General features: G+C 44.0%; 1 protein-coding gene and 2 long non-coding RNA genes across 4 annotated transcripts in view; 2 read left to right on the top strand and 1 right to left on the bottom strand.

Moving 5' to 3' along the window:
* The window catches only part of LOC127360309 (ephrin type-B receptor 4b), a 20,525-nt gene extending 12,582 nt beyond the window's left edge, over positions 1 to 7,943 (top strand). Inside the window, exons 10-21 of one of the 2 annotated variants that reach the window (XM_051394697.1) lie at positions 569 to 734; positions 1,211 to 1,307; positions 2,458 to 2,513; positions 2,621 to 2,734; positions 3,839 to 4,086; positions 4,173 to 4,319; positions 4,404 to 4,472; positions 6,363 to 6,412; positions 6,503 to 6,602; positions 6,887 to 7,080; positions 7,539 to 7,697; positions 7,811 to 7,943. In XM_051394697.1, coding sequence (XP_051250657.1) covers positions 569 to 734; positions 1,211 to 1,307; positions 2,458 to 2,513; positions 2,621 to 2,734; positions 3,839 to 4,086; positions 4,173 to 4,319; positions 4,404 to 4,472; positions 6,363 to 6,412; positions 6,503 to 6,602; positions 6,887 to 7,080; positions 7,539 to 7,697; positions 7,811 to 7,916 — 1,506 coding nt within the window. In that variant the 3' untranslated portion in view covers positions 7,917 to 7,943. Of the gene's footprint in view, positions 1 to 568; positions 735 to 1,210; positions 1,308 to 2,454; positions 2,514 to 2,620; positions 2,735 to 3,838; positions 4,087 to 4,172; positions 4,320 to 4,403; positions 4,473 to 6,362; positions 6,413 to 6,502; positions 6,603 to 6,886; positions 7,081 to 7,538; positions 7,698 to 7,810 lie in introns of both variants that reach the window. The other variant, XM_051394696.1, reaches the window with a different exon arrangement.
* A 4,983-nt stretch (positions 7,944 to 12,926) lies between these two features.
* On the bottom strand, positions 12,927 to 14,030 carry LOC127360308 (uncharacterized). Its single transcript, XR_007883592.1, has 2 exons — positions 13,953 to 14,030; positions 12,927 to 13,643 (listed from the first exon to the last, which is right to left on the bottom strand). It is a non-coding gene; the product is annotated as an uncharacterized LOC127360308 (long non-coding RNA).
* A 4,079-nt stretch (positions 14,031 to 18,109) lies between these two features.
* LOC127360311 (uncharacterized) lies at positions 18,110 to 20,532 on the top strand. Its single transcript, XR_007883594.1, has 3 exons — positions 18,110 to 18,196; positions 18,943 to 19,033; positions 20,025 to 20,532. It is a non-coding gene; the product is annotated as an uncharacterized LOC127360311 (long non-coding RNA).
* Positions 20,533 to 21,131: the final 599 nt, after the last annotated feature.

Here is a 21,131-nt window from a genome sequence, read left to right as displayed (position 1 = left end):
ACACACAGAGACACACACACAGAGAGACACACACACAGAGAGACACACAGAGACACACACACAGAGAGACACACACACAGAGACACACACAGAGACACACACACACACACACACACACACACACACACACACACACACACACACACACACACACACACACACACACACACACACACACACAGAGACACACACACACACACACACACACTCTCTCACACACACACACACTCTCTCACACAGAGACACACACACACACAGACACACACACACACACACACACACACACACACTCTCTAACACACACACACACACACTCTCTCACACAGAGACACACACACACACACACACACACACACAGACACACACACACACACTCTCTAACACACACACACACTCTCACACACACACACACACACTCACACACACAGAGACACACACTCTCACACACACACACACTCTCACACACACACACACTCTCACACACACACACACACACACACACACACACACACACACACACACACACACACACAGACTGTGATGTAACTGCTGATGTCATCGTCCTCAGGATGGCGAGGAGGCGGGGCAGTGGCAGTACGTGTCCAGCAGGTCTTCTTCGTTGGTGCTGACGGGGCTGCAGAGGGCGACGAGCTACCAGGTTCAGGTCCGCGCTCGCTCACAGGCCGGGTACGGATCCTTCGGCGCCGCGACCGGGTTCAACACGCTGCCTGATGGTAGGAGCCTGTCTGTCTGCCTGTGTGTCTGTCTGTCTGTCTGTTACCATGGTAACGGACTCTATGAGGCTGTGATCGGATATCAATAATCTTCATCAGTCCTCAAACAGGCCAATACGTCCCTAAAAGGACGTGATTGTAATGATTATCAGTAATGATTACTGATGTGTTTATTGATTACTGATGTGTTTATTGATTATTGATGTGTTTATTGATTATTGATGTGTTTATTGATTATTGATTATTGATGTCTTTATTGATTATTGATTATTGATGTGTTTATTGATTATTGATGTGTTTATTGATTATTTATGTGTTTATTGATTATTGATTATTGATGTGTTTATTGATTATTGATGTGTTTATTGATTATTGTTTATTGATGTGTTTATTGATTATTGATGTGTTTATTGATTATTGATTACTGATGTGTTTATTGATTACTGATGTGTCTGTTGATGTGTTTGTTCTGGAAGGTGGCGCTCACTCTCAGCTGGTGCTGACGGGGGTTCTGGTCTCCGTGGGGATCCTGCTGCTGGTTGCCGTGGTGATGGTGGCGGTGTACTGTTACCGGTAAGAGCGTTCAGGATGCTCCCTCCCTGCTCACCTCCACAGAACAATAGACACAGTGACCTCAGGGTCAGTGTGACAGCAGGGTGGGACTCACTCACTATATTAAGACCCTGAGAGAGAGAGAGAGAGAGAGAGAGGGAGGGAGGGAGAGAGAGAGAGACAGAGAGAGAGAGAGAGAGAGACAGAGAGAGACAGAGAGGGAGAGAGGGAGAGAGGGAGAGAGAGAGAGAGAGAGAGGGAGAGAGAGAGAGAGAGGAGGGAGGGGGGTAGAGGGGGAGAGAGAGAGACCAAGACAGGGAGAGAGAGACAAAGAGAGAGACCGAGACAGGGAGAGAGAGACAAAGAGAGAGAGACCGAGACAGGGAGAGAGAGACAGAGAGGGAGAGACAGAGAGAGAGAGACAGTGAGGGAGGGAGGGGGGAGAGAGAGAGAGACAGGGAGAGAGAGAGAGACAGGGAGGAATGCAGTGTGTGTCTCTGGGGAAATAAAGAATCCTGCAGCTGCTGTAATACTAAAGACCTGTCTGTGTCTGTATCTGTCTGTCTGTCTGTCTGTATCTGTCTGTCTGTTTCCTGTCTGTCTGTGTCTGTCTGTCTGTGTCTGTATCTGTCTGTCTGTCTGTATCTGTCTGTGTCTGTATCCGTCTGTCTGTCTGTATCTGTCTGTGTCTGTATCTGTCTGTGTCTGTATCCGTCTGTCTGTCTGTATCTGTCTGTGTCTGTATCTGTCTGTCTGTATCTGTCTGTGTCTGTGTCTGTATCTGTCTGTATCTGTCTGTCTGTATCTGTCTGTGTCTGTATCTGTCTGTCTGTTTCCTGTCTGTCCGTGTCTGTCTGTCTGTCTGTCTGTGTGTATCTGTCTGTCTGTATCTGTCTGTCTGTGTCTGTGTCTGTGTATCTGTCTGTCTGTTTCCTGTCTGTCTGTCTGTCTGTCTGTCTGTCTGTCTGTCTGTCTGTGTGTGTTTGTGTCTGTATCTGTCTGTCTGTTTCCTGTCTGTCTGTATCTGTCTGTGTCTGTGTCTGTCTGTCTGTCTGTCTGTCTGTGTCTGTCTGTCTGTCTGTCTGTCTGTGTGTATCTGTCTGTGTGTATCTGTCTCTGTCTGTCTGTGTCTGTCTGTCTGTCTGTCTGTCTGTTTCCTGTCTGTCAGCAGGAGGGTGAAGCACTCAGAGTTGAGTGATAAGAGCGGACACTACCAGATGGGACAGAGTGAGTTTCAGTTCGACCAATCAGATCGTGTTATTGTTAATATGATGATGATGATGATGATGATGAAGATGATGATGATGATGATGTCGGTGTTGTTGTCGCCATAGCGATGAAGGTGTACATCGACCCGTTTACCTACGAGGACCCCAACGAGGCGGTGAGGGAGTTCGCCAAAGAGATCGAGGCGTCCTTCGTGAAGATTGAGGAAGTGATCGGAGCAGGTGAGACTCTGGTCCACCAGGACCGCTGGAACCTTTATAGGAACCTTTACGGGAACCTGTAGGGAATCTTTACGGGAACCTTTATGGGAACCTGTTAGGAACCTGTTAGGAATCTTTACAGGAACCTTTATGGGAACCTGTTAGGAACCTGTTAGGAATCTTTACGGGAACCTGTTAGGAACCTGTTAGGAATCTTTACGGGAACCTTTATGGGAACCTGTTAGGAACCTGTTAGGAATCTTTACTGGAACCTTTATGGGAACCTGTTAGGAACCTGTTAGGAATCTTTACTGGAACCTTTATGGGAACCTGTTAGGAACCTGTTAGGAATCTTTACGGGAACCTGTAAGGAATCTTTACAGGAACCTTTATGGGAACCTGTTAGGAACCTGTTAGGAATCTTTACAGGAACCTTTATGGGAACCTGTTAGGAACCTGTTAGGAATCTTTACAGGAACCTTTATGGGAACCTGTTAGGAACCTGTTAGGAATCTTTACGGGAACCTTTATCGGAACCTGTTAGGAATCTTTATGGGAACCTGTAAGGAATCTTTACAGGAACCTTTATGGGAACCTGTTAGGAACCTGTTAGGAACCTGTTAGGAATCTTTACAGGAACCTGTTAGGAACCTGTTAGGAATCTTTACAGGAACCTGTTAGGAACCTGTAAGGAACCTGTTAGGAACCTTTACGGGAACCTTTACGGGAACCTCTAAGGAACCTGTTAGGAACCAGGGAGGTGTCTATAGGACCTAAGAACCTTTGGGGAACATTTTAGGTTGTAGGGAACTTTGCAGTCCAAGAACGTTTAGAGGAACTTTGTGTTTGTATGAATCTAGAAATCTGTTCAGTATCTATTAGAACCTTTGGAGAAACTCTTTTATAACTTTGTAGGAACCCTCATAAAGAATAATTTAACTTTGAGGAACTTTTTTAGAAACCTCTACCTCCAAACCTTTCTGAGAACATTTAAGGCCCAACCTTTTTAAGAACCCAGGAACCTTATAACAACTTTAAGGACATGAAACCTTTTGGGAACAGGTATAGATAGGTAGGTGTAGATATACCTACTGTATAGTATTATATGCTGTATAACCTGTGCAGGTGAGTTTGGCGAGGTGTGTCGTGGTCGGCTGAGGGTCCCGGGCCGGAAGGAGAACTACGTGGCGATTAAGACGCTGAAGGGCGGCTACACGGAGAAACAGAGGCGGGACTTCCTGTCGGAGGCGTCCATCATGGGTCAGTTCCAGCACCCGAACATCATCCACCTGGAGGGCGTCATCACCACCTCCTGTCCCGTCATGATCCTCACCGAGTTCATGGAGAACGGAGCGCTCGACAGCTTCCTGAGGGTGAGACGGGCAGCAACATGCTACTCACACTCCTGTCTGTGTCCTACCGTCTACCTGTCTCACCGTCTACCCGTCTGTCCCTGCAGATGAATGACGGACAGTTCACCACCATCCAGCTGGTGGGAATGCTGCGGGGGATCGCCGCGGGGATGAAGTATCTGTCCGACATGAGCTTCGTCCACAGAGACCTGGCGGCTCGAAACATCCTGGTCAACTCCAACCTGGTCTGTAAGGTGAGACAGTCTGCCCACCTGTCTACCTGCCTGCCTGTCTGTCTGCATCCTGCTCCAACTGTTGTGTGTCTGTCTGTTTATCAGGTGTCAGACTTTGGTCTCAGCAGGTTCCTGACCGAAAACTCCTCGGACCCGACGTACACCAGCTCTCTGGTAGGTCGGCTGCTAATGGGCTAATGAGCTAACAGTGTCAGTGCACATTAACAGTGTCAGTCCACATTAACGGTGTCAGTCCACATTAACAGTGTCAGTCCACATTAACAGTGTCAGTCCACATTAACGGTGTCAGTCCACATTAACGGTGTCAGTCCACAGTCCACATTAATAGTGTCAGTGCACATTAACAGTGTCAGTGTCAGTCCACATTAACAGTGTCAGTGCACATTAACAGTGTCAGTGTCAGTCCACAGTAACAGTGTCAGTGCCATTAACAGTGTCAGTCACATAACAGTGTCAGTCCACATTAACGGTGTCAGTGCACATTAACAGTGTCAGTGCACATTAACAGTGTCAGTGTAACAGTCCACATTAACAGTGTCAGTGCACATTAACAGTGTCAGTGCACATTAACAGTGTCAGTGTCAGTCCACATTAACAGTGTCAGTGCACATTAACAGTGTCAGTGCACATTAACAGTGTCAGTGTCAGTGCACATTAACAGTGTCAGTGCACATTAACAGTGTCAGTGCACATTAACAGTGTCAGTGTCAGTGCACATTAACAGTGTCAGTCCACAGTAACAGTGTCAGTGCACATTAACAGTGTCAGTGTCAGTCCACATTAACAGTGTCAGTGCACATTAACAGTGTCAGTCCACATTAACAGTGTCAGTCCACATTAACAGTGTCAGTGCACATTAACAGTGTCAGTGTCAGTCCACATTAACAGTGTCAGTGCACATTAACAGTGTCAGTGTCAGTCCACATTAACAGTGTCAGTGCACATTAACAGTGTCAGTGCACATTAACAGTGTAAAAACAGTGTCAGTCCACATTAACAGTGTCACGTCCACATTAACAGTGTGTCAGTGCACATTAACAGTGTCAGTGCACATTAACAGTGTCAGTGTCAGTCCACATTAACAGTGTCAGTGCACATTAACAGTGTCAGTGCACATTAACAGTGTCAGTGTCAGTCCACATTAACAGTGTCAGTGCACATTAACAGTGTCAGTGCACATTAACAGTGTCAGTGCACATTAACAGTGTCAGTGTCAGTGCACATTAACAGTGTCAGTGCACATTAACAGTGTCAGTGCACATTAACAGTGTCAGTGCCATTAACGTGTCAGTGCACATTAACAGTGTCAGTCCACAGTAACAGTGTCAGTGCACATTAACAGTGTCAGTGTCAGTCCACATTAACAGTGTCAGTGCACATTAACAGTGTCAGTCCACATTAACAGTGTCAGTCCACATTAACAGTGTCAGTGCACATTAACAGTGTCAGTGTCAGTCCACATTAACAGTGTCAGTGCACATTAACAGTGTCAGTGTCAGTCCACATTAACAGTGTCAGTGCACATTAACAGTGTCAGTGCACATTAACAGTGTCAGTGCACATTAACAGTGTCAGTGTCAGTCCACATTAACAGTGTCAGTGCTCATTAACAGTGTCAGTCCACATTAACAGTGTCAGTGCACATTAACAGTGTCAGTGCACATTAACAGTGTCAGTCCACATTACCAGTGTCAGTGCACATTAACAGTGTCAGTGCACATTAACAGTGTACTGACGGACACAGACAATATCAATAGTATCTAGGGAACAGGAAACGTTTCTTTATAGATATTATCTACAAATAAATATAACTTTATATCAATATATAACTATGTTTATATGTTTCCATTATGCTTTTATTTTGAAAGAACACTTTTTAGTTTATGCTAGTAATTAACATCAATCTCTTTTATCTTCTCAGCGTAGATTAGCCTAGCATGTAGCATGTAGCATGTTTAAGTACAGGAAACAGGAAGGGGCGGGGCTTAGGAAGGGTCAGTTGCTGCTAGCTCCCGTTGGCTAACTGACTCTGTCTCCTCTCAGGGAGGTAAGATTCCCATCCGCTGGACGGCTCCCGAGGCCATCGCCTACAGGTGAGTGTCGGTACTGCAGGTCGAAGGTCAGTCAGGAGATAATCAATATCAACGTCGCAGAAGTTCACTGATTGTTTTATTGATTTGCAGGAAGTTCACGTCTGCCAGCGACGCGTGGAGTTACGGCATCGTCATGTGGGAAGTGATGTCGTACGGAGAACGACCATATTGGGACATGAGCAACCAGGACGTAAGGAAAACGACCAGCGGCGCAACCACGAGTCCCAACGCTAGATTCATTTTACAAAATAAAAGAGATCTAACATCCAGACTACCAAAATAAAAGACTACACATATTGAGATTTACTGCAGCTCAGTTTTTAAAATGTAAATACAAATAAACAGATAAATAAATAAAGATAATTAAATGTTTTAATGATTTAATATCAGACTGTACAGCAGCTTTAGTCTAGAAGGAATCCATTACATTGATAAATATGAATAATCAATAATAATAATCAATCTGTCTGTCAGGTGATTAACGCCATCGAGCAGGACTACCGGCTGCCCCCCCCACCAGACTGCCCCTCCTCCCTGCACGCGCTCATGTTGGACTGCTGGCAGAAGGAACGAGCCAATCGGCCGAGGTTCTGCGACGTCGTGGCGTCGCTCGATAGGCTGATCCGAAACCCCGCCTCCCTGAAGGTGACGCACTCGGAGGGCCCGAGGTGAGGCTCTGTAAGGGGGGGGGGTTTGATTGGCAGGTGTGGAATGTCATTCATGCACCAGCTGCAGGGGGTCAGAGGTCAAAGGTCAGAGTCTGCCACAGAGACAAAGTGTGTGTTTGTGCAGTGGGCGGGGCTTAGTGGGCAGCCAGCTGTGTGATTGACAGCTGTTTATACAGACAGAGTTGTTTACATGAGCAGGTGCAGAAGAGTTCACATTCCTGGATTAAAGCTCAGAGTGAGGCAATATCCTGTCTGTCTGCCCACTGTCTGTCTGTCTGCCCCCCCCGCCAGCAGAGCTGTTTGTAATCTTTGTGTGATCAGACTTTCACATATTCACAGAGTGGAGCTGCAGGTCTGAACCTGCTGGTGCTGGATTCCTCTGTGTGCTTCACTGTCATTAATCCTGTCTGTCTCTCTCTCTGCCTGTCTGTCTGCCTCTCTCTCTGCCTGTCTGTCAGTTCGTCCCAGCCTCTGTTGGACCAGCGCGTCCCCCCCCCGCTCTCAGCCTGTGGTTCGGTGTCTGAGTGGCTTCGGGCCATAAAGATGGAGCGATACGAGCAGAGCTTCCTGCAGGCCGGATTCACCAGCATGGACATCGTCTCACAGCTCAACACCGAGTGAGGAACTCTTTCACCTGATCCACCTGTATGACACCGTTTCCATGGAGACGGGTTAAGGTCTTCTGTTTTTGGCTCTAATCACTTTCCGTACCTTCTGTCTGTTTCCATAGAGACCTGCTCAGAGTGGGCGTGACCCTCGCCGGCCACCAAAAGAAAATCCTCTCTTCTGTCCAGACGCTCAGGATACACAAAGCCCCTCCCACCCTGCTCTACTGACCAATCACAGCACTCAGAACGTTCTAACCAATCAGGAGCCTCCTGATGGTGGGACCAATGAGAGAAACAAACACTAAATAATGAACAGTAGCAGCAGAACGTCCTCTCTGCTCTTTAAGCTCCGTAATGTTTGACTCAGGTTCAACACGACTCCGCCTACCTTCAATCAACCAATCAGAACCAAGGACACAGCTGACCACTGTAAGCTGGTCATCACTCAGGACCGACCACGCCAGCCATCCGCTGCTTAGGAAAACCAAAGCTCCGCCCACCTGGTCATCATCAGTCACCAGCCAATCAGCATCTAGCACAGGAAGGATGTAGGGGGACGTTCTTCAGAGGCTCTTATTGGACAAAGAGAGGTTGTAACCGCCCCCATTGGTGCTGTTATTAATAAGCCCCGCCCACTGGACCAAAAACAAACTTTTCCACCGGGCCGGTTCTCTAGGAAGCACCGCGGTTCCAAAATCCTGCCGGTGCCACCGGATTGGTGCTGGGTCCGTTGGTTTCCAGAGCGGATCAAGATCTTCCTGCATTGCTTCTTGATCTCTTCTGGATACTGTTAAACTCCTGCCACTGCGACTGCCGAGGACCAAAGGGATTTTTTATTTTCAGTACTATGGAAACCTTGTGATACTCTGATAGGAATATTCTGGGATTCTGGGAACGTTGTTGAGGAGTTCTTGAGGATATTTTAACGAACATTGTGCAGGAATTCTGCACAGACATTGTTGGTCCATCGATGTGGAATATTGCCTGAGGAGAATCATGTTTGAGGAATATTCTGGGATGGTTTTATCCTACTTACTGGGAGACTGTCAGGACGACCTTCAGGAATATTTACGTCACATTAAAGAACTCCCTGAAGGACGACAGGTTTCCTCCCTGGTGACACCAACGAGTGGAGGGTCTGTAGTAGTGAAAGTACTCGAGTGTATTTTATTGAGCTGTGGTCCTCAAATGTTTCTCATACTGATACTGATCTATTATCAATCACTATCAATCAGACCGATGCGATCCACGACACCGAGGCAGAAACCAAACACATTCAGATGGTTGGTTGATATTCTCTTTTTATTTGACCCTTCTGGATCAAACCACTGCAGAGGAAGACGTCTCTTCTCTTATTTTACAATAAACAGTTCATCCATGTCTTCAGTAAGATCCGTTTGTGTGGGAACTGTCTGAACCAAACAGTCGGGTTTAGAACAGTTGGTTTGTATTTTAGCACTTTTTATACCTGATAATTGATCAATGTGTTCTGAAGCAGAGTAGGAGATCAATGTTTTATACTTACCTGACATTACTGTCATTTTTATTTTGTAAAGAAAAGAAAAGCAAAAAAATATTTGTCTTATATTTCAAAGATGAGTGAGAGGATCTGATGTTAGGACCAAAGGAACCAGAGGGTCTGATAGGACCAAAGGAACCAGAGAGTCTGATAGGACCAAAGGAACCAGAGAGTCTGATAAGACCAAAGGAACCAGAGTGTCTGATGTTAGGACCAAAGGAACCAGAGGATCTGATGTTAGGACCAAAGGAACCAGAGGATCTGATGTTAGGACCAAAGGAACCAGAGGATCTGATGTTAGGGCCAAAGGAACCAGAGGATCTGATAGGACCAAAGGAACCAGAGGATCTGATAGGACCAAAGGAACCAGAGAGTCTGATATGTGTTATAATGCCGCAGTTATCAGCCTCCATTCTCTAGAGCTGTTCAGTGTCTTCAGGAAGGGAAGCCAGGACCTTCACACAGACTCTACTAACTGAGTTTGTGCCATCAGAGCTGGTATCAGTTGACCCAGAAGCTGTGGCGGTTCAGATATATATATACATAGCAGTACATAGTCTAAAGAGGACTATTTGTTCCTGTAGCAGCTCGGTGGCTCAGTGGTTAGCTCTGTTGTCTCACAGTAAGAAGGTCCTGGGTTAAAGGACCAGAGAACACTGAGAGCTCATCAGCTCCTTTACAGGGTTTTATTCCAATAACTCGATCTCAGCTGCCAGAGAGAAGAGCTGAGGGATCAATCAGTGCCCAATCCCAATAATCAGTCCCTACAGGGTAATAAAGCAGACATGTTAAACTCTCAGAGCTTTTAAAGAGTTACACTAAAACAACCACAACTATCTGAACAGGGAGTGACTGAAGCAAACTCTAAATGTGATTAATAATCTGTAAGTAAACTTTAATTTTCCTGTAATTAATGTGGTCGACAAATTAATCTGAATCATGTGACCTGCCTCCCATTGGTCCTCGGACCCGTCAGTCTAACCACTAATGACCACCTCCTCACTGTACATTGGACTGTTGCATGATGGGAGCGACCTTCACATTGAAGGCTGCTGCAGTGATGTCACTGTTGTTGTTGTTGTTGTTGGATTTAGGAGTGGGAGGAGCTTCCTGCTGGCAATCATGTTCAGCTCTCTGCCTTTTATAGATCCACATTAATGAATGGAAATATTATTGTTATTGATATTTAGGAGTCTGGGTGAGGGGCATCTGTCAGCCAATCACAATAAAGATGAACCGTCCTGTCCAATCAGATGTCTTGTTGTCAATGTGTGTGCAGAGTTTGTTTGATCTAATTCAGAGACCGTTAATAAAGACAATACAGAGTCCATTTGAAAATAATGCTAAGTTACAGAGTTCAGTGCTGTAGATACAGTTCATAGGTCAGTGCTGTAGATACAGTTCATAGGTCAGTGCTGTAGATACAGGACAGAGGTCAGTGCTGTAGATACAGGGCATAGGTCAGTGCTGTAGATACAGGGCATAGGTCAGTGCTGTAGATACAGGGCAGAGGTCAGTGCTGTAGATACAGTTCATAGGTCAGTGCTGTAGACACAGGGCATAGGTCAGTGCTGTAGATACAGGGCATAGGTCAGTGCTGTAGATACAGGGCATAGGTCAGTGCTGTAGATACAGGGCATAGGTCAGTGCTGTAGATACAGTTCATAGGTCTGTGCTGTAGATACAGGGCATAAGTCAGTGCTGTAGATACAGGGCATAGGTGAGTGCTGTAGATACAGGACAGAGGTCAGTGCTGTAGACACAGTTCATAGGTCAGTGCTGTAGATACAGGGCATAAGTCAGTGCTGTAGATACAGGGCATAGGTCAGTGCTGTAGATACAGGGCATAGGTCAGTGCTGTAGATACAGTTCATAGGTCTGTGCTGTAGATACAGGGCATAAGTCAGTGCTGTAGATACAGGGCATAGGTGAGTGCTGTAGATACAGGACAGAGGTCAGTGCTTAGCAGACATATAAAAAGCTAAGGCTCTGTCTCCATGGCAACATTCCCTCTTTGCATCATGGGAACTGTAGTGTCCAAACAGGTCCACTGGTCCTGGTACCAGAGTGTTTTAGTACTCCAGTAACTTCCAGTCCAGTATGAGAACACGGTCAGAGCTCATTGGACAGAAATCACCTCCAGACCTCGAGAACCAGTTTTTATTTTATAAAGAACAGCTGCTGTAAGTGTGAGTGTGTGTGTGTGTGTGTGTGATGTATAGGAAGGAACATTTCAACATGTTATTTCACTTTAATGAGCACATTGTTGGCAGAGAAAGTAAGAAACTGAAGGTTTGCGTTTCATCTATAAGAGTGTGTGTGTGTTCAGTGTGTTTGTGTGTGTGTGTTCAGTGTGTGTGTTCAGTGTGTGTGTGTGAGATATTTTGGCCGCCCTCCTGCTCTGTGTCTCTCTCTCCAGGACGATCAGTACTGACAGCTCTGAAGTGCCTCAGTGTCTGTGTGTGTGTGTGTGTGTGTGTGTGTGTGTGTGTTACTGTGTGTGTGTTACTGTGTGTGTGTATATATGTGTGTGTGTGATTTTTCCAGTTGAAGTGTTTCTGAGGAACCTCCTGACCTCCAACATACCAAAGAACACCGTGGAACCACCCCAGAACCCCTGAGACCTCCTTAAGGACTCTTGGAAACTCCCCAACAAGCCCTGAGTCTCCCAGAACCTCCTCATTTACATTTGGCAGCTCCTCCATCACAAACCTCCTTCAGAACCTTAAACTCCTGGAATCTGATGAAGAACTTGAGAACCTCCTGGAGTTTCAGCAGCGTCTCCGAAAACCTCCTTAAAAACATCAAACAAGTTCCGGACACACTAACAAAACCCCACTCTGTCTCCAGTCAGAACCCCCGACTGTAAAGACTGAATTATTATTAACACCTGGAACCTCACCAGCTACTCTTAGAACCTCTGAAGAACCTCCTCGATGAGCTCCTGAAGAACCTGCCAACACGAATAACAAACCTCCTTGAAGACGTCCAGGTTCCCACAGACTGTTAGCTCACTGTTATTTGTTTGCAGTAAAAAACTAAATCTAAAAACAAAAAACAACAACGACTGTAAACAAACAATAAAATAAAGAACCAGTCAAATTGTAAAGCTGTTGATCTGACTGTAGTACATGTTGGGACTGTTGACCTCCGCCCTGAAACTCACTGACTGGAGAGACAGACAGGCAGCCTGTCGCCATCCTAATGATCATACCTATCAATCAGCAGGTGATCTGTCAGCTGATAGGCTGACCCCCCCGCCCCGACTTGCTGATGACCTCACACACACACACACACACACACACACACACACACACACACACACAGATCATACTGATGTATATAGTTATCTTCCTGTTGTGTGTATATATATATATTATAGAATATATATTATAGAATATATAAAGAGCTTCTGGGTCATTGATCACTGAGTCAGACAGGACGCTGAAAACTGAGTTTTACTTTTATATTGTTTAAAAACTGCTAGGAAGAGGTTCACTCTGTCCTATCAAAATAAAAGCATAAAGCCATTATTTATTAATAACTAAAATCCGAAGAGAAACAAAACGCTGCAGATGAGAAGTTTCTGGGTTAATAAGTTAATATTAACCTCACTAACCTTAATAAAGGGGATATCTGATCAGACACACATACTTATTGATCTCTGATTGGAACAGTGAGACAGACAGACAGACAGACAGACAGACAGACAGAGAAGCTCTCTCCAACAAAACCTCAACAAACTTTATTTATACAGGAAACAAAGAGTGTGTGTGTGTGTGTGTGTGTGTGTGTGTGTGTGTGTGTTTGTGTGTGTGTGTGTGTGTGTGGTTTCCTGATTCTCCTCTGAACCACAGACAGGCAGACAGGAGGTGAGACTGTCTCTCTCTCTGTTTATTCTAACAGGAAACAAACTGCTGTAAGTCGACCAGAGTAAACACAGTGTGTGTGTGTGTGTGTGTGTGTGTGTGTGTGTGTGTGTGTGTGTTTTACTGTCAGTTGAATTTTGGCATTATTGGGCTTCCATAGTTTTTCTTCCTGCAGGATCGTCTCATTGATCTCTCTCCTGGTGGTCTCTGAGGCCCCAAAGGATTGTGGGTCGGGTCTGGATCACACACACACACACACACAGCTGGAAGTGATTTCACCCCTCCCGTCTCCACGGCGACCAGCTGAAAGGTGAGACCCTGATAGCCTGGTGTGACCTCTGACCCGTGGCTGCAGTAGCAGGAGGAGGCTCCTCTTCCTCTTCCTGTGCGCTCCACCCTCCTCCACTTCCTGTCTGTCTCTCTCAGTGGATCCGAGCTCTCCGATTGGCCGATCGGACCCGGCGCCGCATTCCAGCCGCAGCTCAGAGAGGAAGTGATGTCATTCACTGTCCCCCGACCTTGACGCCGTTCCAGGCGGTGGTTTCCTACGTTTCCCATGATGCCTTTCTGCATGGAGACATTCAGTATGAAATATTCTCTCCGATTATAAAACGATTTATCTGAGATCTTTTCTAGTCGACACCGACACCAGAGGGAGAGCTATTAACTTTATTATCTGAACAAACTGTCTCTCCTCATACACTCTTCCTTTAATCTTTCCCCGACTGTAATGTTGTTTACAGCGAGTCCTGTTCTTCAGGGTTAGACAGACAGACAGACAGGCAGGCAGGCAGGCAGACAGACAGACAGGCAGGCAGGCAGGCAGGCAGACAGACAGACATAAGATGGCTGCTATGTGTTTACACTGTCACTAACCTCCTTCTCCTTTTTTTCCTCCTCTGATCCTCCGACATCTGGGACGAGTTAGAGAAGGAATGAGCAGAGAGAGAGAGGAGGGGAGGGGGGAGTTAGAGACAGACAGGCAGACAGACAGACAGAGTGTGTTTACATTATAGGAACCAGATTGGCAGCAGAAGTGTCTCTCAGGAATTAGTCAGATCCCAACAGCAGCAGTTTCTTTATTATCGTTCATGTTATGGACTCTTTAAAACAATCTGTTATTCTATTAATATTATTATTGATCCATGTATTCAAAGACAAACACAAACGCCCTGTAAACTCACTAAATACCCTGTGGATGTTTCATGTAAAATAAATAAATAACAATAAAAACATAATACATAAGACTGTTTGACGGGTCGACCACAGTATGTCAGACTGCAGGACGGTGTGTCTGACACTGTGGTCAGCAGCACTGGAGCTCCACAGGGAACTGTTCTTTCCCCCTTTCTGTTCACCCTGTGAGTCCTGCCACCTGCAGAAGTTTGCGGACGATTCTGCAATTGTTGGCTGTCAGTGAGGGGAAGGAGGAGGAGTACAGGGGCATTGTGGACTCCTTCGTCGAGTGGTGTGCAACTAACCATCTGCATCTCAACTCCACCAAGACTAAGGAGCTGGTGGTGGATTTCCGCAATCTGCCCCCCCCACCCATCTCCATCAACGGTGTGACTGTGAATGTTGTCCAGGATTACAAATACCTTGGAGTACACCTGGATAACAAACTGGACTGGGCCAAGAACACTGAGGCTGTTTACAAGAAGGGCCAGAGAGACTCTATTTCCTGAGGAGGCTCCGGTCATTAACGTATGTAACATCATGCTGAGGATGTTCTACCAGTCGGTGGTAGCCAGTGCCATCTTCTTTGCTGTTGTGTGCTGGGGCAGCAGGCTGAGGGCAGCAGGCTGAGGGCAGCAGACTGAGGGCAGCAGGCTGAGGGTAACAGGCTGAGGGCAGCAGACTGAGGGCAGCAGGCTGAGGGCAGCAGACTGAGGGCAGCAGGCTGAGGGCAGCAGACTGAGGGCAGCAGACTGAGGGCAGCAGGCTGAGGGCAGCAGGCTGAGGGCAGCAGACTGAGGGCAGCAGGCTGAGGGCAGCAGACTGAGGGCAGCAGGCTGAGGGCAACAGGCTGAGGGCAGCAGGCTGAGGGCAGCAGGCTGAGGGCAGCAGACTGAGGGCAGCAGACGCCAAGAAGATCAGCAGGATCACCAGGAAGCCTGGCTCCGTCCTGGGGGTCCAACTGGACTCTTTGGTGGTGGTGTCTGAGAGGAGGATGCTGTGTAAACTGCACAGTATCCTGGACAACAACGCTCACCCTCTCCACCAGCTGCTAACCTCGAGCAGAAGCACCTTCAGCAACAGACTCATTCCCCCCCGATGTAACACTGAACGCCAGAGGAAGTCTTTTCTTCCTGTGGCCATCAGACTGTTTAACTCATCTACCTCCGGTTGCGAGAGGGACAGTGGAGACACTGTGTCCTGAACAAATGTCACTTTATCATTTTTTACCCAACTTTCACTTCATCTCTTTATTTAGTTGTACTGTACCTTAGTTAATTTATGCTGATAACAAATGCTGCTACAATGTTATTACTTTTACCACTGTTACCACTTTATCCAATCGCTCCTTATCACTTATTTAGTTTATACTTATTTTATTTCAATTTATGCTGCTAAACTGCACGGTGCATATTGTTGTATATTGTATATACTGTACCTACGTTTAACTGCAATTATTGTTGCACTTTGTCATATTTAGTTACTTGTTTTCTTCTTTTCTCCTTATGTTACCTGTAAGTGCTTACATTTTGTTGCATTTAGTTAATTTTTTGATTTATTTTATGTTAGCCCTTATTTTAATTAAATTTTTGTTTTATTTTATTTTATTTTATGTTAGCTTATTTTTACTCTAACCCTGTAGTACTTTACTTTACCACCTTTGTATTGAAACTGTTGCACAGTAATTTCCCTCGGGATAAATAAAGCTTCTTGAATCTTGAATCTTGAATAAAATCTGTAACTGTAAATAATAATTAAAGAGGGTTAGATTAAAAAACATTTAGCAAATCTGTAATTTCTACTGTTAATTTAATATATTATAAGTTTAATACTGTTAATAATTCATTTATTAAAATAATGTAAAAACTTAACATTAAATAAAGTAATCCATTACAGTAATCCATTACAGTAATCCATTACAGTGATCTATTACAGTAATCTATTACAGTAATCCATACAGTAATCTACTACAGTAATCTATTATAGTAATCCATTACAGTAATCTATTACAGTAATCTATTACAGTTATCCATTACAGTTATCCATTACAGTAATCATTACAGTAATCTATTACAGTAATCCATTACAGTAATCTATTACAGTAATCTATTACAGTTATCCATTACAGTAATCTACTACAGTAATCTATTATAGTAATCCATTACAGTAATCCATTACAGTAATCTATTACAGTTATCCATTACAGTTATCCATTACAGTAATCTACTACAGTAATCTATTATAGTAATCCATTACAGTAATCCATTACAGTAATCTATTACAGTTATCCATTACAGTTATTCATTACAGTAATCTATTACAGTTATCCATTACAGTTATCCATTACAGTAATCTACTACAGTAATCTATTATAGTAATCCATTACAGTAATCTATTACAGTAATCCATTACAGTAATCTATTACAGTAATCTATCACAGTAATCTATTACAGTAATCCATTACAGTTATCCATTACAGTAATCTATTACAGTAATCCATTACAGTAATCCATTACAGTTATCCATTACAGTAATCTATTACAGTTATCCATTACAGTTATCCATTACAGTAATCTATTATAGTAATCCATTACAGTAATCTATTACAGTAATCCATTACAGTAATCCATTACAGTTATCCATTACAGTAATCTATTACAGTAATCCACTACAGTAATCCATTACAGTAATCTATTACAGTTATCTGGACTTGGACTCGTGTTTTGGGACTCTTGAACAATCATTATATTTCTTTTCGTATTAATATTGAGGAAACTCTGAAACGTCTGACGAGCTAAATGTGACTCCTTCCTCTTTTCCATGGTAACCGTGGTAACCATATTATGCATTGGCTCATTGGCTATATGCCTCACGAATAAGTTTTTCACGTATCCGGATGAATACTTTATCGTATCGGCCTCGCGTCCAGACGGATACGGAGTTTTCGGAGTGTGAAAACGGTATTTTTTAAAAACGGGTCCCAGAGTGGGAAAATCCTAAAACGCTGGATTACCCGGAGTCATCAGGACGGAAACGATGACGTATTAGCCCCGCCTCTCTAGCCTTTAACCTCAGCCGCCGCCGCTAGAGGCGTCATAACAATAACAACAACAACAACAACAATGGCAATACAAGTGAAACAACTCAAGAAGAAATACACAGAGCTGGAAATGAGAGCTGCAGAGTTGGAAAGATACAAAAGAAGATAGAATTTAAGACTAAATGGCCTGAATGAAGAAAAAGAAGAAAACACGTCAGATCATCGAGGACATCATCGGAAAGATTGTGCCACACTGGAAGGAGAACATGGACTTCATCATAGACTGCACTGTAAGGAGAGATTGGGCCACACTGGAAGGAGAACATGGACTTCATCATAGACTGCACTGTAAGAAGAGATTGGGCCACACTGGAAGGAGAACATGGACTTCATCATAGACTGCACTGTAAGAAGAGATTGGGCCACACTGGAAGGAGAACATGGACTTCATCATAGACTGCACTGTAAGAAGAGATTGGGCCACACTGGAAGGAGAACATGGACTTCATCATAGACTGCACTGTAAGAAGAGATTGGGCCACACTGGAAGGAGAACATGGACTTCATCATAGACTGCACTGTAAGGAGAGATTGGGCCCATCAGTCAGGAGAACTTAATTCATTGTCAGTAAGACTACAAACTATTGAAACAGTTGTGATAACTCAGGATTTTGTGTTTATGTCTCCTCGACTAGTGAAAAGTTTTCAAACTAAGAAACAGGATTCAACTGAAATTAACAATGTCAGTTAAAAGGATCATTGGCTGACGTAAGCACGTTCAACTAACGTCTCCAAACAACCGTTTCTGCGCGTGACCCCGCCTCCCTGTGTGCAGCGCGAGGCCGGCAGGTGAGCTCAGTGTGACGGAGACACTCTCCTCAGGTTGCTCCAGTCTGTCAGCAAGGTGGGTTGAGTTCATTAAGTTGCTTTTGTCTTTTGATAACTTGCTAAGTCAGCAGTAACGTTAGATAACGTAGCTGGTAGTAATATTGATGTAACAGGTAGCTAGTTTCAGCCCAGCTCGGTTGGATTGGTTTTTCAGGGGTGTGTCATGATGACCATATTATTGATCTCTAGGTCTCACGTCCAATATAACGTTACTCACAAAGTTAAAAAAACAAAAACACATTGATAACTGATAATGTCGGCGCTAAAAAGAGCCACGCATGCGCACAGACAGAGAGCGGCTGTTACGTTATTCAGAGAAAAGAGAAATATTCACAAGCTGGTAAAGTGTAATTGATTCCCGCGCTCAGAGTAATCTCAGTCAGAAACTCTTCCAGCAGCAGCAGTGTCTCTCCTCTCATACCGAGCACACAGCAGGGACAGTGAGTTACTGTACTTGAGAGGACTCTTGTGTCTCTGTCACACTGAAACTTTCTCATGATTCCCAATAAGCAGTTTTTAGGTTAGTATGCCTGTACAAAGTCATGACTGTAATTTTACCTTAATGCTGAAATCTTGTAATATAGCATCATTTTAGACTTTTAGACTTTTTTTTAACATTATGCAGGGTTGACAACACACTGTCATCTCTCTGAAATCAATCTCTCAAAGTTCACGCCATAGATTGTTATTAAAGTGAGGTGTCCTCAGCCACATCTACTTGAGTGGCTGGTGGCTTTAATAGTGTGTTCTGTCTTTTAACAGAATTCCAACCAAACAAAAAGGGCTGTCATTCTGAGGGGCCTGCCATATTTCCTCTGTGAAGAAACTCTGTGAGTTCCTCAGGACTGCAGAGGTAAATTAGTTATTGTTACTGAATGAACTGATGAAACTCTGTTGCTGGCTGTAAATGTTTTAATGCCAATGTATGTGGAAAACTGTCCCCATTTTATTCACCCTATCAATTTTGGTTACAGCATGCCGTTTAGGAAATTAACTTAGAATATATTGAATGAATGTTTGAATATATTAAATGAAAACTGACGTCATCAAGGCACTGGCGCCATCTTTAGTATAGGCCTATCAGCTTCTACCTGAAGTGTTATTTCCACCAACATCTCTCCTTCAAGAAAGATGCATAAGGTTCTTTCAGCAATGTTTTGTTGAACACGCTGCACGCCATCAGACCACTGACCTGCTGAGAGACCCTACACAGACACACACACACACACACACTCGCCAGTTTAAGACTCTACTGTTTTTTTTATCTTTTAACATTTGCACTTTAATCTATTCTCAATTGTAATGTTATTTAATTTCTATTTAAAGTAAACAGTAGAGTCTTAAAGTGGCGAGTGTGTGGGAGTAGGGTCTCTCAGCAGGTCAGTAGTCTGATGGCGTGCGGGTAGAAGCTGTCTCTGAATCTGCTGGTCCTGGTTCGGATGCTCCTGAACCACCTGCCTGATGGCCGGAGCCAGAGAGGACGCGCCGCGAACAGCGGCCGAACCAGGCTGCGAAGCCCCCAGCCAGGACACCCTCTTATGAGTAATCATGTTCAACAAAAACATTGCTGAAAGAACATTGGGCATCTTTCTTGAAGGAGAGATGTTGGTGGAAATAACACTTCAGGTAGAAGCTGATAGGCCTATACTAAAGATGGCGCCAGTGCCTTGATGACGTCGGTTTTCATTCCATATATTCAAACATTCATTCCATATATATTTAATTTTCTAAACGGCATGCCATAATGCTGAAACATGTTCTTGTTTCTCATAGACGGTTTGACAAATACTGAAGAATACTAAAAAATACTCGATACTAAAATATTTTTTCCTTTCTTTGTGAAGCCCACAGACATGGAGGACAGCATGACGAGGGGAATGAATGTCGGCATTGTCCTAGTAAAAGAAGGAGAGGATCTTGTTGACATATCGGTGGTCCTGGAGGAACAGATCATTCTGCATGGCATCAAGGACTACTCGCATGCGGTAGCTATGTTAATGGGTCTGCTATATGCACTGAACATTGACTACCATTCAGCTCTGCAAGGGTTCATGGACTGAGGAATAGACTTCTTCGTAAAACTGTGTAGACACTACACTGAGACTGAGAGTTTTCTCTTCAGTTCTGTTCCACTATTGTAATGGTCACTGACATTGTCAGTTGCAAGAATTTAAGTTTAATTTAATTTAAGTTTGAGGTCTTTCCTGGAAAGTCTTTTTGACCCGTTTGGGTGTGCATCATTTTATTTTATATTTTTTTCACATTATGAAAGACAGCGACAGAAGTAATGAGTAGAGAGTACTCATTTGTGCACGTTCTAAAGAGGAGATGTTTTACTCATAAGCCTGTGTTGTTTTTGGGGACAAAACCTTTTGTACTTGATGGGATGTGTTGATGTGTTTACCTTGCCCATCTGGTTTATTAAAGCTTTGAAGAACTGGAATTGATTTGGTTTCTTTGGAACAACCAATAACCTATAGAGATAAGTTCTTTAAGCATAATCTAAAATAAAGTTGAAAGAGAATTACCAAATATGTAGTATACATTTAATCTTAAGCAGAACTAAATTATGAAAGTTGACTCAAATATAAATGTATAATGAAGTTGACATAACATAAAGTTAGGTAAACTAGATATTGTAGGTAGACTGAACTGTAGATTCATTATTTTCAGTTTTGGAATTCCAGTTGAAAGAAATTAAGATTGTGTTGACTCAACTAAAGAATTCTATAGGAACTGAATTTTGATTAAGTTATGTGAACTAAACGTTAAGTTTATTTGACTAGAAAAGTTTATTTGTTTTGAATCATTACACAATTGTCTCAACTATTCTTCACAAGTTCAGCTAACTTCAAATTTTAAGGCAGACCGGACACTAACTTTTGTTAGTTGAAACAACTAGTTTTTTTTGACAGTGTGTGCATCGTCTAGGACCATATAACTCCGACCGT

The sequence above is a fragment of the Dicentrarchus labrax genome, unplaced genomic scaffold (genome assembly GCF_905237075.1).
Source record: "Dicentrarchus labrax unplaced genomic scaffold, dlabrax2021, whole genome shotgun sequence".
Lineage (NCBI taxonomy): Eukaryota > Metazoa > Chordata > Actinopteri > Moronidae > Dicentrarchus > Dicentrarchus labrax.
Note: the sequence above shows the minus strand (reverse complement) of the source record. Positions and strands in the feature narration are given on the sequence as shown.